This window comes from Thermobia domestica, chromosome 9, assembly GCF_964235325.1.
Source record: "Thermobia domestica chromosome 9, izTheDome1.hap1.1, whole genome shotgun sequence".
NCBI lineage: Eukaryota > Metazoa > Arthropoda > Insecta > Zygentoma > Lepismatidae > Thermobia > Thermobia domestica.
The window spans coordinates 170,956,488-170,976,060 of NC_137462.1; the positions used below are offsets into that span (position 1 = coordinate 170,956,488).

At 35.2% G+C, this 19,573-nt stretch overlaps 2 protein-coding genes across 2 annotated transcripts in view; one reads left to right on the forward strand and one right to left on the reverse strand.

Annotated features, from left to right (window-relative positions):
- The window catches only part of LOC145695208 (glutamate carboxypeptidase 2-like), a 120,003-nt gene that overhangs the window by 77,731 nt on the left and 22,699 nt on the right, over positions 1 to 19,573 (forward strand). Inside the window, exons 10-13 of the mRNA XM_081772194.1 lie at positions 1,439 to 1,521; positions 5,671 to 5,799; positions 10,949 to 11,034; positions 14,056 to 14,146. Coding sequence (XP_081628320.1) covers positions 1,439 to 1,521; positions 5,671 to 5,799; positions 10,949 to 11,034; positions 14,056 to 14,146 — 389 coding nt within the window. The remainder of the gene's footprint in view (positions 1 to 1,438; positions 1,522 to 5,670; positions 5,800 to 10,948; positions 11,035 to 14,055; positions 14,147 to 19,573) is intronic.
- Positions 18,140 to 19,573, reverse strand: part of LOC145695209 (UDP-glycosyltransferase UGT5-like) — a 227,318-nt gene continuing 225,884 nt past the window's right edge. The window contains exon 6 of the mRNA XM_081772197.1: positions 18,140 to 18,187. Coding sequence (XP_081628323.1) covers positions 18,155 to 18,187 — 33 coding nt within the window. The 3' untranslated portion in view covers positions 18,140 to 18,154. The remainder of the gene's footprint in view (positions 18,188 to 19,573) is intronic.

The following is a 19,573-nucleotide window of genomic DNA, read 5'->3' on the forward strand; positions in this document are numbered from 1 at the left end:
ATTCTTGTCCTTGCGTTTTTTTTTATCAGAGTGTAAAAGTGTCGAAGAATTAGACAAAGATGTCGAAAAAGTAACTTTTTATTTGAGAAGTTGATTGACATAATTAGTACCAATATCTTTTTTAAGTAAAGTAGAAAGTATCAAGAAAACCAATTATTGCTTTAAAACAATTAAAAGTTGATAAAACTATTATTAGTAAGGTTAAAGGAAATGAAATGATCATTTCTATTCTAAGTGTTAGGATTGTACGAAAAGTTGTACCGAGACAAGACTTGGAAATAATAATGAGAACATGCAATTCTTACTACTCCTCAGCATGAACTCTTTCATAGACGGGGCCGCGGTGGCTCAGTGGTAGAGCGTTCACCTCTGGTGCTTGGGGTCCCGGGTTCGATCCCTGCCCCCGCCAAGTGAACTTTGTGGTGCACAAACACCGTGTGCGTGGGTTTTCTCGGGGCTCTCCCGTTTCCTCCCACTTTCTTCATTCCACCATTTCATTCATTACTCATCATCACCGTCTCCTTTAGCCTAACCGGCATAACCGTGGGACGTAAAACTTAAAGATTTCATTTCTTTCATAGACGTAGCCAGTACTTTACACATGGCTAAGCGCTAGGGATGGGCAAAACCGGTTTTAATAAGAAACCGGAAACAGGTTTCTAGAAAAACCGAAATCCCGAAAAACGACAGTTCGGTTTTCTACTAAACCGGTTCGGTTTTTCACCGAAACCGGTTTCAGTTTTCTTCAAAACCGGTTTGGTTTTAACTGGTTACGGTGAAAACTTTTGGAAAACATAAAGCTATTTCTGTGGAAACGGAAACGGTTTCTGGAGAACAAGGAAACACTATTCCGGTCAGAAGTAGAACCAAGTTTGGAAATAACCGGAACCAGTTTTGAAGAAAACTGAAACCGGATAGGGTTGAAAATCTAACCGGTTTTTGGAGAAAATCGAAACCGTGTTTTGAAGAAAACCCACCACTAGTAAGCACAAATGGAATTAAAGCAAAACTTTTTATATGGATGCGCATAAAGGTAATTAAAACTCCCTCTCACATACTGACTATGACATTCTAACGGGTTCCTTTTGTTTGGTTTTAAGGGCACTAAAAGCAGATACTAACTAGAATGCTATTTCGGTGAATTAAGAATTAGAGGTAACAAAATTCAGAACGAATAACAATTGAAAACAAAAAAGAATCAAACTACTTTATTAGACTGCACAGACACACCCAGTAGCTACGTCTAATGCCTCTCTTCTGAGAGAGTCACGGCGCCGAAGCGTAGCAGAATTTTATCTCCATATTGTATCTCTAAGCCTTAACTGTATTAAGCATACGCAGAAGATGAAAGCAAGACGGGATATATATATTGTAGACATAAAAATTGTAATTATAATGAATCTGAAATACATTTTGAAACCACATTCGCTTGTTGTAGGGTGGAGACCACGACGAACTCTTGTTTTCTGCAGTTGGGGAGCCGAAGAGTTTGCTCTGATTGGATCAACCGAATGGGTAGAGGTAATAGTAACTGATTCTTAATTTTTAATTAGAGCTTACGAAAAGGAAATTCAGGACATAGTTAAACATATATACATGTACCCGCATTGTCAGTGACACTAGGTCTATAGAAATTCAGAGAAGTTTCCTAAAATTTAAACCTGGTTATAATATTATGTAATTTGGTCCAATTACAGTCTTCTTAATACACAGATTAGTATTTCTGTTTTATATGGCAGATCATTTCCATACTTGACGGCAGCTGAATTATCGCGTGGCATAAACCAATGAGCTAATGACATTCTATTGCTAAAGCTTCAGTGAAGAATCTGATTTAGAATGGGCGAATATAGAGACATATTGGCAGTGTTCTCGTAACACTAAGAACATTCCGCATATAAGCTGAATCTGACAGAGCGTTGGCAACGTTACTGTAAGCGGATTAGACGAAGTGACAGCACTACTTAAAGCCAAACGCCAATGCGGCTGCCATGCACAATAGTATTTCTCTATTACTACGTTTCTATCATATACAGGGTGTTAATGAACTATGCTGACAAACTTTAAGAGGTGATTCCTCACATCAAAACAAGACAAAAAGTTCATATGGACCTATGACGAAAAGTGCATAGTTTCAGAGCTAGGGCCGTCCAAATTCGCGAAAAAGTCAAATTTCAAGAGGCTCTGCTTCAAGTTCGAAAGACTGTGGATGGTGGTCCTTATCAGCTTAAAGGAAGTCACGCATACACAATCCAAAAATGTATATTTCATTGATGTTCAATGGGTGTACAGATTATTCCTGCAGGATGAAATTCCCAGACATGCCATCAACCGAATTTAGAGATATGCTCTGACTTTATGCTTGGTCCAAATTAGGCAAACGATAAGTCTTGATAGTAGTGAACACGGAATCCTTTGGCGCGATGTCGAAAGTGTTAAGGATCGTCAGCAGCATGGTCTCTCGTTCTCGGGAAAACTCATGGTGCGATGTTTTCTTTCACACTTATAAGTGAAGAAAACGTGAAATATACCGTCACGAAATACATATCATCACACGTTATTCCGAACACAAAGAAACATGGAGCTGCCGATTCCTAACACGATGTCCACTGTTGGGAAGGTTTATCTCCTGCCTACTTTGGACCCTTCTTGAAATCAGGGTATATCTGAAAACTCTATTGAAAACATATCTGAGAATTATACCCTGTGGGGAATACCCTCTACAACTATTGGTAATTATGAAATATGCACTTTTCGATTGTGAATGCCTGTCTTCCTTTACGCTGATAAGAACTACCATCCACAGTTTCTGGAATTCGAAGCAAAAGCCTATTAAAATTTAGCTTTTTCGCGATTTTGGACAGCCCTAACTCTGAAACGATGCACTTTTCGCCATAGATCCATATGAACTTTTTCTCTTATTTTGATATGAGGAATCACCTCTTAAAGTTTGTCGGTATAGTTCATTAACACCCTGTATATAATGTATACATATCTTACAGACAAAACTTTTTTGCTTATAATTCTAATTGTTCATGAATTAGTTCATTTTTACAGTTAAACAGTATGACAAATTAGTCTGTATATAAACTGATTATCCTGTACAATCTACTAAAACCGGAAGTGGTTGAAATTTACTGTTACTTCCGGTTTCACTACTGATTTTGAGTAGAGAAAAAACTGTGTTATTGAGATTCGATTTTTTTTTTTTTTTTTTTTTTTTTTTGCAATTGATTCAACTTTCAAACAATAGGTTCCGCATTTTCTATTATTCCTGTATTCAAACCGAGAAGTGGTTCAAATAAATCACTTCCGGTTTCAACATTAATTACCATGGAACAAAAAATGTCAATACAAGCGACAAGATATATTCTACAATCGATTAAAGGTGTCAAGAGAATATACCATCACAACCCGCAACACTCTACCAAAATCAGAAACGGTTGAAATTTACTACTACTTTCGGTTTCAATACTGATTTCCGTAGAGAAAAAAACGATAAGAGGTATCGAGATGCAGTTTTTTTGCAATCGATTCAGCTTCCCAAGAATATTTTCTATTTCTTCACTTTACCATCTATTCAAACCAGAAGTGGTTCAAGTTAATGATTTCCGGTTTCAAGCTTTACCTCCATTGAGCAAAATCAGTAAGTCATAAAGATTAATAGCTTTCTGATATGGTTTCAGCGTCCGAGGAACACATGCTGTCATATTATTAATCTATTACAAACATTAGGTAAATGTACTACTTCAAGTTTGAGTATTTAATTCCCATGGTTTGGAAGTCTACTGTAGTTTGACGCTGTGAAACGAGAATAACTTGTTGGATCAAAAGATCCGATACATTTCAATCAAAAATTTTCTTCTAAGCCTTATATCTGGAGAACTACATATAATATAGCCAAACCCAAACTATCAGTTAACTCAGTATAATGTGCTTATTCCATATATATATATATATATATATATATATATATATATATATATATATATATATATATATATATATATATATAATACTAAAATTCGATTTAGGGGAAGTTAAAAAACATTTGTGGCTCCTGATCCAAAAACTATTTATTGGGCAAGATGTCAATCTTTTGATCCCTTTTTCGTTTTTTTTCTAAAATTCTTGTTTTTAAATACATAGTACTAGCAAATACTGCCACGTGTTATTGCCAACAATATCCTTCCGGCATCTAGGCATTCTACTGCATCTTTATAGAATTCATCTCAACACAAAATTCGAACGTCTGGTCTTGGTATCTTAGTGAACCGTCCCTTTCCCTTTTTATTCTTTTTGCTAGACCAAACAACTAAAAACGCTGAGAAAAGTGTTCAATTATTTTAAGTGAAAAGTCTAAATACCAAATTTCATGTCTAATTTTAAGGGTCTCGGAAATATGGACATCTTATTATAGTAAATGCAACCCATACCCTTTTTAGGACAACCACATAAAAACTCTGAAATGTATTATTTTAAATGAAAAAACTAATTACCATTTTTTAATTTTAAAAGATTCCAAAATATAGACATCCTATTATAATAATTATAATCTCCCCTTTTCTTCTTGTCCCTATTTTCCTACCTTCTAGGTCAAATATTTAAAAAGGGAACACTGAAACATGTTTCTAATTATTTTGAATGAAAAACGCAAATACCAAATTTCATATATTTAACCTTAAGAGACTCCGAGATATTATAGACGTCTTATTATAATAATTGTAATCTCCATTTTCTTCTCTTCTAGGTGAAATATCAGAAGGCTCAGAAATGCCTGTATAATTATTTAAAATAATAAATAATATACCGAATTCGTGTCACTAACCTTCAGAGATTCGAAGTTATTGACATTTTAATATAATATTTACTACCCCATATTTTCTCGCTTCCTCTTAGCATGTCCAAAAATCCTTTCTTAATGACAACTTACGTCACATATCCTATGTTCTGCCCAGTGGTGCTATTCAGCCGGTTCGCTAGAACCAGTTGTTAAAATATTTCGAGTTCGCAGAACCGTTTGTTATACCCAAACATATCAGTAAATTTTAGCCAGTTACCAGGAACAGTAAATTTTGGTTTAACTACCTTTGGTTTTAGGAATTCTTATAGTACAGGCTTGAAAATATGATCTCTCAGAACAAAATGTAACTGTTTATTTCTTAATCTTAAATGCTCACATATGAAGAACGAGGACTGTGATCACGTGAGTGTAGTGGTGAGGATTATTTTCATTTGAAACGCATACATACCATTATCAGCAATTGTTGATCCATTGCTGGATTAAGGTCTTTACAATACTTTTTGACAACCATCTATCTTGGAAAATTCGTTTCCAAGATATTCAAACTGACACCTAATTTCGTCACACCATCTTGTGTTAGGATACTCTGTAGATCTCTACTTGTCACTTGTGATATCCAGTAAAAAATTTACTTTTGTCTACCTTGTGTGGTTTGTTTCCTGAGAGAGTTATATCTATCTACTATCTCTCTCTTTCTCTTTATCTTTAACTTTACCTCTCTCATATGGTTCTGCCCGAATTTCAAGTTTGTAGTTTAAACGGTTTGGCCTGGAGGTTGATTAGTCAGTTAGTCACACACTCACTCAGGACTTCTTTTACACATAGAGATATGGGTGATTTTTGTCAATATACTATTTTCCTTCCAGGAACACGAGAAAAAACTGTCTGATCGGGCTGTTGCATATGTAAATACAGACACATGTGCTGCAGGACCATCCCTCGAGCCATCAGCGTCACCACTTCTTAAAGATATGTTCGTGGACGCCACTAAAATTGTAAGTACAGTATACCTAAATATGTAGCTTCATATAACTAGTATGTTATATTCTTCCTTTTCTGGCCTTTTTTCTGTTAAAAATAAGATACTTTAATTAATGGCTACAACTTTTATATAAATATTCGCGGACTAGAAGAAATTTCATGACAAGGTAGAAAATTTTCACCTGTTTTTTAAAGTCTGATTTTCTATTAGTTTAAATCTCCTTATGAGCACAACACTTAATCTTGAAACACAATAACTGAGGCGCCCAGTATCAAAATCCACCACATCAGTTTCGCTTAGTTTCGAGGAATCTTGCAAAACGTGCAGAAAAGTTCCATATCCTCGAAGTCCTATATTTGAAATAGTTTTTCAGTATAGAATATTAAGCTTTTAAACAAAATTGTGTTTCCATGGAATTCCTTTAGATCAAACATACCTCGTATAACAAGCGATATAGGGGAAGTTAAGACGAATGCCATTCTATAAAGTAGCTGGGAGCTTTGCTGTCCTTTTTTATTAACGTTTTAAATTTAAACAATTCTTACTTTAGTACAATTTCCATTTTATTACAATCTTTACTGTGTTACAAATATTTTCACTGTGTTTGGCGCCACTTTTCTTCCTTATATACATAATATACGTTGAAAAAACAAGATAACTGTTGACCGGCTAATCGTCCATATTGGATGGGCCATTTTGTGATACATTTTTATTTTAAAACAATAACCAGTGATATAGTGGACCCTGGCTTGATTAAGCTGCGACTCTAAAACTTTATTTGTCGAGAGAGGATCAAGACAAGACAAGACAAGCGATATATAACTCAATTTCGCTTTAAAAATATATAAAAAATGGCGGTTTTTGATACTAGGCGTCTGAATTGTTTCTAGACAATGCACTTCAGATGTAACCAGGATATCATTTCATAAAATTAGTCTTCTAGTACTTTGGGTTACCACCTTATTTTTTGTATTAATATATGTGCGTGTGAAAATAAGGGAAACTTTGTTATAACCTTACGGACTGTTAGAAATGAACAAATTAAATGCTTAAATTTAAAATAATTTATTGTACAACTTTATTCAATTTTTGAGCATTAATTTACACGACATATATACGTAACTATTAGGAGCATGTGTGTCACCGTTAATGGAAGATAAACAGTAATAAATACAATTTGCTTCAGTAGAGTAAGAATTGTCAATAATTATTGGAAACAAACGACACAGTTTTTAGAAATACAAAAAATTACATTTGGTTAATTTTCTCGAAAACTACTCCTAAAAATTTATCCTTTAAGCCTATCATTTTGTTCAGCTTGATATGATCTATCGATTGATATAGTGGTAAAAGGCGTCTCTTCCGCAGTGGATTAAGAGATGATAGCTGGATAAAATGTGACACGCACCGTCTTTTATTGTGCAGTACAACTCTCTGTCGAGTTGAAGATTAGTAGTGTATTCGGCAGATACTGAAAAAAAGGGGGCGTAGTTTGGAAAAAATTATAAAAACTTTATTTTTGGGTATGTTGTATGTACCTAGGCACTTAACCGCCCAGACTCCGTGCTAACTCTACGAGGTCTGTAAAACCGCTACATTTTCTGACGTTAGTCAATTTTTATGCTATAATTCTTTACCCCCCCCCCCCAAGTGCCGTCTAAAAAATCAATCTTACCTTCTTTGTAGAGCACTAAATTTGCCACAATTTGCATGTTACAAAGTGTCTTTTTTTAAACTTTATACTTTCCCAAATATAGAACTTCCGTATAATCCCTCGTATTCGTTTTTATCATAGAGTTCCGTAGTGTAAAAATTCCCAGAAATCGCTGGGAGAAAGAAACGAAATTCTCTCAAGAGAGAGGTAACACTATTTTATGTGAGGGAACATAAAGATGCAGTATGGCATACTGCACCATCAGTTCAAATATATGTATATTTGACACAATTGAAAATCTTGGACCAATTGCTAAGCTATGGGTACAGTAGTTCCGCATGAGTGCCCTATTGGTAAACTTTATTCAAGCAGAACGGATGGATCGGAACCTACACCTCGAAACCGCAAAAGAAATGTACCCTACTTCCATACAGCAGGTCATTCCTACTATGCTAAGATTGTATACCTGTGCTATCAGGATATAAAAAGCATAAAATACAGTATGGATCCAAAGGAACTTTACACATTCACGGCATGTAGCTATTTTACAATTCGCCTTTGAAAAATTCTAGCCTGAAATCTGGTCAGGCATCACCATAGAGAGACGTTATTGAGATCCATGAAGAGTTATTGTCTGACTTGTCGTGAGCTATTACTTATAATGTGCTTGCTCGATGGACTATATTTGAAATACATATCTCAACAATTAACTCTCTCACTGAAATAACTTTTGAACAAGTAGATATGAGCCCTTTCAGTGTAAGCAGGGATAACCCTGATATTGAAAAGCCCAGTGGTTGGTTCACTGAATATTCACCGTTCCACAATACAGTTCCATGATGTCAATTAGCTCAAGAAATTGGAATTACTTGCATGAAAAAAGAAATGGTGGTTGGAAATTTTGAAGATGTAAACTTGAAAGTGAAAGAATAAGGTTGTAACTATTGTCTCAATCACATGTGCTCTGAAAATTACAGGCATATCAATTACAATTGATCCACAACTCTTTTCCAACCTGTCTCCATTACCAAACAGCATGATGAAGATCCTAGAGATTTATGTATGAACTTGTACCGAATCCAATGGTTCTCTTTACTGAAGAAGGTTTGTGCACGGGTACAAAAAACTGTGTTGTATGCGGAATTCACTTCCACAGAAAAAGAAGTCCACTTCGGAAGCAGAAAATGTACAGTAATTGATGGTTGATATCTTCTACATAAGGTAATATGAAGACAGCAAATGCTAATTTTGAAACTTCTGTGGGCTATGTACAAAGAGATTTTGGGTTCAGTAACATATAGTGTTTGATAGTTATCTATTGAAACCATTCAACAAAGCACCTAAGCAGTAGAACGATCACGTCTTGCTTCACTACACTGGTCTATCAAATTCATGTTTTCGCAAACAACCATAATGACAATGTCACAAGATTTTTTAAATCAACGACAGTAACAAAAATATTTGGATATCAATGACTGAAATGGCAACAAAGGATATCGATGTGAAATAGGCAGTAGAAGACGCCTATGAGATATTAGTAAAATCTGTAATATTAAGGGCCACATACTTTGGTACGGTTACCATCATAGGTGAAGACGAAAATTTTCTGATATTGCTGACAGCACTAACTTCTCATCAGAATACACATCTCCAGAAGAATGAGGGAGTTAATGGATTTAGTGGTTTGTATTCGCCAATCTTGTAGGGCATTCGTTCAAATATGCCCTACAAGATATTCGTTTTCTTCATGTTTTCACCGGGTATGATACAATATCCACCCTGTTTGGACGAGGGAAGAAGAAATTCAGCAGTTATTATCAGAAACGCCCTGATTTATCTAAAACAGTAAGCATCTTCAGACAGTCAGAAATTATAGCAAACCAAATTGTTGAAACAGCTGAAAGATTTCTCATCACTTTGTACGGTAGAGATACTGGATTATCTCTGCTACCAATTATTCACAAATTCAGTGACGAAACGCAAGTAGGACACCTACACGAGACGCAGCACAGTGTCATGTATTTCTCACCTACCATAAAGTCCAGGCATTGTTGAGAAGAGAAAATACAGTAATATTTTAGATTGGATCTAGACGTATAGCACACAAATACTGATCCTGAGTACAAAAACAAAAATGTAACTCTAGAACCTTTACTTCAACTAATTTCTTTCAAACATAAGGAATCAAGCTGCAAAATGAGATGGATTGAAGTGCTCTGATATATTCAAGCATTGTCCTAGGCATGCCTAAAAATCTCCTGAGACTGATCTAAACGAAAATGACACTGGGATGAAGATATGTCCATGATCGGTTCAATTTTATCAAAGAAAATGAAGGCATCGGAGACTTACATCTGTTGGAGAAAGTCATGATATTGATGTGGCATATGAACCCAAAAGTTCAAAATTGTATCTTTTTTCAATTTCTGTACATTATTTCATCATACCAGAAATTGAAGCAATGTTGAGAAATAGTCATAAAATGCAAAACTAGCGAGTTTTATTTTTCCTAAGTTTAGAAAATCACAATTTAGCATATTTTTCTTCTGTATTTTCGTACTGAAAAGGTTTACAAATCCTTTATAACATAAAAAATGTGGGAAATTTAATGTTCTACGAAAAAGATGAGAATGGTTGTTTTGTTAGAAATTGAAAACAAAGTGTCAAAGCGGAAAACTGACTAACGTCAGAAAATGTAGGGGTTCTATGTCTGATAATGATTCTGTTTTTCTTGGTTACTCTACACATTCACTTAAGTATTCTCATTTCTATCGATTGAGTTATATTCAGGTATACCAAACTGGAGCAAATCTTTCATCATTGTTGTTCTTACCAACTAATCAATCAACATTGGTGGTCTAACCAGCTTTTCAGGTTGACTGATATCTTTCGACGTGAAGAACTTTTGTAGTCTGCATTCAATTTTTCTTCTCTACTTTTCTTCGATTACTGGCTTTCTGATCTAAATTTTCTTACGAATATTTCAGTATTTAAGTGATCTACTCTCCTTACTCTTCCTTATCTAAAATCAGGCCAGATACATATTTTTTTCGAATAGCACGTATATTTTATTCTGTTTTGTTTAACTTTTGTTGATACAATTGTGCTCAGGATACCTCTGTCGCCAAACGTTGTAGTTTCTTTGCTTTTTACACTGTCACAATTTGGAGTTCCGACAAACTGAAATAGAATGAAGACCGAAATTCATACAATCATTAACAATCAGAATAAGTGGACCAGTGAGAATTTAATACTTTTCAACCAAACACCAGTGATCCACAATGCATTCAATACGAAGGCCTAAGTAGAAATCTTGCTCAGATTGGCTAAACTAGCTTTTGAATATGAACCTAACATGCAACTTCTTGTATAATTATGCTACTTTTATTACAAAGTCTGATTCACACAATATTTAATACTATCTAAGTTAGAGGCTCTATATGATGTTAGAATCTAACCAAATGTGACTTTTAAACACTTAAGATATTCACTTAAGATTTTCTTTCAGGTACCGTCACCGTTAGATGATAAAGTATCTCTTTATGAATATTGGAGAGAGGACACGATAGCACATTCTTCTGATAGTGAACCGAAGTAAGTGTTCCAAATTCCTTGCTAGTACATATACTGTAGTAGAACGTAAAACATATAAACATCCAGAAGTGACATAAAAATAACATATTCGTATCGGCTACTAGTATAAACACGTGTACGCGACTACCACCAGCTCCACGCTGCGGATGTAATAGGAAACGAGTACTGACAATACAAAGTCCAATGTCTTTGTAGCAGTTAGTGATGTGCCAAAGGAGTGGCCAAGTCTCTATTATGCGTCAAATTGGTAGTGAACTTTGAAGACAAACCAGAACGGCATAGATGAACTCAGTTCGTACAGTTAAGGGAGTTCAAGAGAAGACTTCTTGTTGGTCTGAGAGAGGTCGGATGGTTGTTCCGTCGAACTGTGCAAGACGTTACACATTAAGTATTTGGTGCTAATCATTGTTGGTGCCACTGTTCCGAGGAATGGAAATTCGCACATCAGCGCTGATCAAAACGCACTCCTGGACATCAACATCAGATGAGTTGCTATTGAAGTACCAAACGTACTGATAAGACCTTCTGACATACCCTGTCCATAGGTGTACAACTCTGTGGGCATAATCATTTGCGGAATACACCGTCTCCGGAAGGCTAAAGGAGACGGTGATGATGAGAAATGAATGAAATGGTGGAATGAAGAAAGTGGAAGGAAACGGGAGAACCCTGACAAAGCCCACGAGGTTTGTCCACCACAAAGTTCACACGGCGCGAGCTGGGATCGAACCAATGACCCCAAACACCGGAGGTGAATGCTCTACCACTGAGCCACCGCGCTCCCTAAGAAATTTGAGTATAAACGTCTATTATATCCCACATAGCGTAACATGTCCGTGGGATGTCTAATAACGCATCATTCAGAGTCGCAGTAGATATTTATAAAATAATGGAAATATCCTCAAGACTTCCCTTTGATTTCAATGAGAGTGTCTGACATAGTACGAAATTTAAGGATAATTTAAATATTCACTGGGCTTCCCTTGGGTTTCAATAAGGTGAGCCTGCGATAGTAGGAACATTAAGGATAATGCAAATGTTCACGGGAGTTTTCTTGGATCTCAATGGAATGTATTTGTCACAGTAGAAATTTTAAGGATAATGGAAATATCCCTAGAATTTCCCTTGGACTTCAGTATAATATACCTGTCACAGTAAGAACGTTAAGGATAATGCAAATGTCCACTAAATTTCCCTTGGATTTCAACGGGATGTATTTGTCATAGTAGATACTTCAGGGATAATAGAAATATTCGCAGAATTTCCCTTGAATTTCAATGGGATGTGGCTCTCACACTAGATACTTCAAGGATAATAGAAATATCCACTTGATGTTGTTGTTGTTGATTTTGAGTTTATCGTCCCTTTCAGCAGCGAGGCTATATGAGACGTGGACCTACTGATTAACGTGGAATCCTAACCACATGAGCTCCCGCCGGGAATCGAACCAGGTTCTCCCACGCCAAAGGCGCGTACGCTAACCGCTTAGCCACGGAGGAGCTCAAATATCCAGTTGAATTTCCCTTGAATGTCAATGGGACGTTCCCGTTACGGGACTATATGTGGGTATCCAAAAGTCGTCCTGTGATTATCCCGCAACGAGCCAAGAAATATCCCACAAGAAATCTTGTTTCTGGGATTTAAGAGGCCGTCTGAATTTGCATGGGTTGTCCATAGGATGTCCACTGGTAACAATGGATCATCCCGTGGACATATCAATATCCCAGGATTAACATCTAAGGGGTGACTCAGTGCTATGTGGGATGGGATGATTTCTGGGTGTTTATTATTCAGTTTCTACTAATGCATTTAATGAAAATAAATTTCGTTATAAAACAATATGTAGCTGATATAAACTTAAGTAAAAGCGTATACCTACATTCTATATGCTGACTTCTCAATAACTATTTAAGGAGTAGATCAAGTTAGCTAAGTAAAATAACGCTGATTTGGGCAAAGAATCTTGTATTAAAATTTGTTCAATTGTTTTTAATGACAAGAAAACATGAATATAGGATGCAGTTCCATAATCAGGAGATGACCCAATGGGCTCATCCTAAAAGCATGAGGGCGCTCAAACTATTGATTTCAAGTTTTAGAATTACTCATTTTGGTAGTTTTATATAGATAATTGGATTGGTATCATGATGAAAAGTTAAGAAATTCGTTCGTAATTGCAGTTGCAGAAACGATATGAGACATAAAGGATCCTGTTGACAAAGTTCTGGAAACAAGTTGGAAACATTTATTCTTCAGACAATTTTGAATCTTTGATCAAATACACTGATACATTTTTCTTGGACAGCAAAAGTACTTTAGAAACCTAACGTGTGATGATAAAACAGGAAGAATGTGGCATTGGATGATATGACATTCAGGCCTTTCCTCTAAGATCCCTCACATTATTTGAATAGAGTATGTAAGATAGCGTGGCTGGACACTAAGCATTATGGGTAAACAATCTTGAAGCTCTGCCTATTCTGGCCAGGTTATTAAAGTAGTTGTTGTTAGATTTACTAAGAAAGCGTTGTAACGATGTCTTTAAGTAGAGGCCCTACTGATTCTCCGCACATCTTCCACTGTTTCACTGTTAATTTCTTGCAATGTAAATGGGGTCCGAAAGAATACGAGTAAATAAATGAATAAAAATAAATATTGACTTTAATTCTTTTAAGACCAACGAAGAAGTGCTACAATTGATGCAAGAGTGGCTCGTACTTCCAAGTCAAGAGACTTTACACAAGAAGAATTCACTAAGTCAAGAGGTATTCACTTACTTCAAAACTACGGGATTACGTTAAAATATTAATATCATTGTGTATCGTTTCATTAATAAATCACGAGTTAAAAATATTTTGGAACTCTCCCTAGTGTGTCTTGAAAGATTTGAAATCATTATCAGATAAGATGAATGACTTTCATATTTGTGAATTTTTAGGGTTTAATTGCTTTAATATTGTGTGAAAACTCTGCACTGTTCCCTCTCATCCTTTATTGATTATAATTTGTTTGATTTGGTAGGGTATTTGATTTAGGATCTGCCAGTGATCACACAGCGTTTGCTTTTTATGCAGGGATTCCGTCTATCGACTACTGGTTTACTCGAAATGAGGTAAGTACGAGTGTAATGATAAGAAGTTTTCGTGATTTTGTGAAAGTTCTGTTATCTCGAAGATCAACCCCAAGGTTGTAACTAGGGACGCACTCACGGAGGAGGCCCACGGGGACTTGACCTTCCAAAAGAACCTTCGTAACTCTTTTTAATACTTGTGTTTTGTCTGCATCAGGGGCGCAATCATGGGATATCCTCCCACTCCAGACCCCGTCCCATCTTTGTAACTCACTGATCTTATACTACATCTCTAACAATTTAATTCGATCATGTTTTCTTTGGTAATATAGGTGGAAGTCAAGGGTGCCCACAGGCAGGTTTTAGGTTGCGCGAATGAGAGTTTTTGGGACAATATAAATTTTCATTGAAATATTACGATCGAACTTTTAATTATACCGTAATAATGCTTTTGAAATTGAATAAAATTTAGTCTACAAGTCAAGTGATTTTCGTTTTATCACAATCAACTTCAATCTCCAGGGGGACGGTAAATTTGCAGAATTAGATCAAGTACTCCAGGGGAATGGGCATCGCTAGTTGAGAATGTGTTTTCTCGGATGCAGAATAACACCAGTTCAATACTACATAAACATAGTGTTTTGTAGTATTAGACTCCCTAAAATAAAAATTTCTGGGTGTGCCCCTAGTTGTAGCGAATGCTCAAGTGGATTAATCTTTAGAAGGCATTAGAGCAACATGTTCGTTATGAGTTCCTGTAGTGTAAGATTTTATTTTAAAGTAATTAGAGTGATTTCAATAATCAATATGTACCTATAATTTATTAACAAAGAAAGTAAAGTCGTTCTAGTTAAAATTTACACTTGTAAGTTCCCTGAATTTTGATGTAGGATGTTTAAATACACTAGTTATAAATATGTTTTTCCTTATTGTCTAGTCTAGAGATAATATTTAGACTTTGTGGAAACACTAGTGGCTTTCTGTTCTCAAAAGTGATAAAAATAAAGTAATTGTTAAAACTAACAAACATTGGTTAAAACTAACAAAACTAACAGGACAGTAGAAAAGTTATTTGAAATCAAGCTTTGTTTAGCTTTGTTATTTGAAATCAAATATGGTTCTACGAAGACGGATCCATTTCCATCCTAACAAGTTGAAGTTCTTGCTTACCTAAGATATACCACTCCTCAACTTTCGATCATGTTCGGTGTGATGGCCACCAGTACGGACCATTACACGACATCACAGTTTCCACTGCAGTAGATTTCGTGCAAGCTATGCAGGGTTATGTTGTTCTAACTTTTATTCATGTTCTTCAGAAGCCATTTGCTGCGTGAACCCGATGTAAAGAAAGGTGACGTTTATAAAGTCCAAAAGCACAGAAATCCATGGTACTAGTATCTGAGATCTTAATGGGAAAAATATCTTCGAACGGAATAGCATGGATACTATTGCAGCTCCCATGTTTCGGTAGAAGGCCGGCGACATTGTGACCGTGTGATGTGGAGTTTTGACTTTGTGCAGTTCTCAAGGCTGGTATCTTGTCTGTGTAAACTTAGGATAGGACATATCCTTGGAAATAAGTAGCATTGCTTTTGACATTTTTTCAATCTTACAAATCTTAAGATTTCCTCTACAATAAAAGCTAGTAACAACCTGTCAAGAAACTTTCTTTGCATTGACATACAAAGTTACATCGGTCTTTTCCACGAACATTTATGAAGGTAATGGCCCTAACTTTCTTTAGTCATTTCGCAGATAAATCTATGCTTCGTCCATTATAACAACAAATTTGCAGCGGTCACCACCTAAGTAATATTGCACAGCCTTCTACCCTTGCTTTTTCGTTGATGTACAAAAAATAGTTTCCAGCCTCAATTTGTGCTAAATTCCATGACTCACTTTTAATTGGGACACGTGTAATCACCCGGCGTTAACACGCTGTGGTAATAGATTCTTACACGCTGCCAAATCCAATATCTTCCTGAGTATAGGTGTTGTGAATTTCACTGTCGCCCTTTTTGAAAGCAATTTCGTTGATGATGTGGCATGTGTTGTTGTGCATGACGTTTAATTTTAACATTAGTAGTATTCCGTTTTATCATACAATCATTGTTCTAACACTCCTCTGACATACTATGCGATAAATGTTAGAGTTGCATTGGAGAAAGCCATGAAGTATTCTTCCTAAAACCGGTATTTTTCAGTGGTGTTTTGCCCATTACATCTTTGCTACGCTATACAACAATTGAGGGACTGAAACTCGTGTGTGTATAGTTCTGTCGCTCTGTAAAATCCGATTTGACATATGTCAGTGTCTGAAAGTTGTTCGTACGGAAGGATTAGCCTCTGTATACTACAGCTCGCGATATATTTCCCATATTTTACAGAATAGATAATTATCTCGTAATTTGAAAAAGAGTTAGGTTACAGTTCTTGTTAAACTGTTAAACTGAAATAAAAAAGATCCATGCTGCTTAAATACTACAACGATGTGATGGCAATCTTACCATATCATTAAGAACAGATTATGGGTAGCAACTCTATATTTGTTGCTCTTTCAATCTTTTACTTACTTACTCTTAATAGATTCTTGCAACATCAAACAATAAGGTTGTTTTCAAAGATTGGAGGAAGGCATATAATAAGTTTCATTAATTAAAATCGAATAAATTTTACGAGGGTTATGATGAAACAAACGGACAGACAGAAACACAAATGCTGATTTGAGTCAGATGGTAGAAACTTGCTACGTTCGTTTGAATTACATGCATATTTAGTTTCGGATGTTAGCTTATTTCTACATTTTATTAATGGAAGAAAAATCTGGAACATCCTTACTTTTGATCTAGAATCTACTTGTTGCCTTAGGTTTATCTTGCTTTTGTGTTAAGATAATAATATAACAGGATGAAACCATGTCTAAAACTGTAATACTATATTTTATAGCAACTATTTCGACAAAAAGAAAAAAAATCTACTTGATAGAAATTCGAACATGGATCAGCTTACTGGTACCTAAGAACGTAACCACTTCGCGAAATATTACCTCTTACATTTCTGCGATGAACTTTAAACAATAAGTTATTTTTATATGTCTATTGTGTGGAAGTTAACATATAACAATTTTTTTCTAGTTTCCCTGCTTGTTACAGTATTTGTGTTACTTGTTGCGTAAATTGCATTTGTTAATGTAATATATTTTGTCATTTTACCAAGATTCACAGCTTTAAAAGTTTAAATAAGGTCAATTCTATTCTTATTTTCTCATGCTTTCCATTACTACAAGCATGGTATGCCACGAAAAACAGGATTTTTGTTTTTATTGTGTCATGTAATACCAACATTTACGTGCATTTGTAATTCAGTATACAGTATATCGAGGCCAAAGAAACAACTGACTGTTTGTACTGTTCTCTTCGGATTTACTACAGAAACAAACAATATACTAAAAGAGCTATTGAATAGACAGAAACAATTATCAAATAGAAACGCTTATATACGTGAAATTGTACTGTTCTTTGTACTAATTATCCTTCCACATTTGTTTTCAGCAAATGTGTCAATAGCACTACATGTGTTCTCAGTGAAACGTGTCCTCTCGTTCCTTGCAAAATCAATCACTGTTTAGCCTGTCAAAATGACTAGTTTAGTATTGAATTTACTGTAGAAGACAAATATACGTGCATTGATTGCACGGGCTCTTAACAAATCATTACTCAAGTACGTATTCATATGACATAGACGTACACACGGATAAGTGTTTGAACAAGAAGTCCATAAGAATGACACAATAGCCTAGGAGTATTGTTTATATCTACTTGTTCTATAAATCCATTATTTTTTCTATTTTTCTTACGTTAAACCATTGTTCTGTTATGTATTGTCTTCTTTTCTGTTCTGGAATAAGTCAAGAAACGTTTTCATTATACTAATAAATACATAATACGTACAAATAGTAGAGCGAATGGAAAATATATCAATATACTTACTAATAACAGAACAAAGGCTATATTTCCATTGCTATTGATATTTGATAGGCTTCAAATTTTATTTATTTATACAGCACAAATGAATCATTTTCTGCAAAAAAAAAAAAAAAAAAGTCTGACGTTTATGTCTTTTATACTAAAGATGGATTATTAGTGATAGTCAATGTTTCTGAAATAATTTGTGGTGTAAGAATGTGGGAGGCAACAGGAAAACCTTGAGAAAACACGTGAGCAAGATGTTTTCAACCACAAACTGGCATGGTCTATGTTTAAATCAGGAACCTCTCGCATTAGAGGTGAGCATCATATGAGCTGCTGTGCTTCTCAGATATACCTTGTTTTATGATTTATGAATTCCCGTTGCATGTGAGGGTATAAATTTTACTCACTTATCACAGGCGTCACGTTTTTACATTTCCCAATCTCTTTTTCATACTTCTAACAAAGTCTATTCAGTTTCTTGCACAATTCGCTTCCCATGATTTCGACTATCATATTTCGACAAGTTCAAAGCAATAGTGAAGTGCGATATCACAAAAGGATAGCCCCACTCTAAATTAAGAACATTACTAACTTTATTTTAGGAAATAAAGATTCTCTTGATACGTTAATTTATCCATATGTATAGTATTGTCCAATAAATCCTGACCACCTATTCCCTTTGGAAAACATCTGTATTGTTATCCATAAATGGAAAATCCAAACAAGTAAGATATTTGTTTTAGACAATTAAGATCATTCTTCTTATGCAAAACATTAGAGATTCCTGCTTAAAGTTGTGAGTAGATGGTCGTTAAGAGAAGGGTAGATCCAATTTTGTTTTAAAAGACTGTGCCTTTATACAATAGTAGTTGATAAGAAGCGGCATAATCACTACTTTTAATCCATCCTTTAGAACTTTTCATTTAACAGAATGTGATGAGAGCTATTTTCTAAGATTTTTCCCACCTGGAGGGTGAAGTTAGGTAACACTAACACTATAAATATATACAACATATAATATTTAATCAGACAGTAAATACCAAAGTAAAATTAAATTCTGTACAACAAAAATACTACATTGTTAGACTGCTGATTAATCCTGTCTCAACTTATGGTAAAGTATTGCAAAAATCATAACAATAATAAAAATAATACTCAAGTTTTTCTACTAATTAATTACTTATATCTCGAAAATACTTCTTTTAGTGAAATAATTTGTTATCGATATCTTCCCATCATCAAAAAGAAGTCCTCATATCAATTACTAGGCTTACAAGGAACGCTGAAATATTTCGTAGAGTACAATTTTGAACGAACTCGGCGTATAAGTAGAGTATCTAACATTAAACTGTCAAACTGAAATTTTAAGAGTAGCTCTCCGGCGATTCTGAAGCTACACGTAGATATGCCTGATCGATGCTAAACTATAATCGTAAAATATGCTACAATTGTGCTTCATGCGAGCGATCTGGGGGTCGGTTCCCGGTAGGGATGC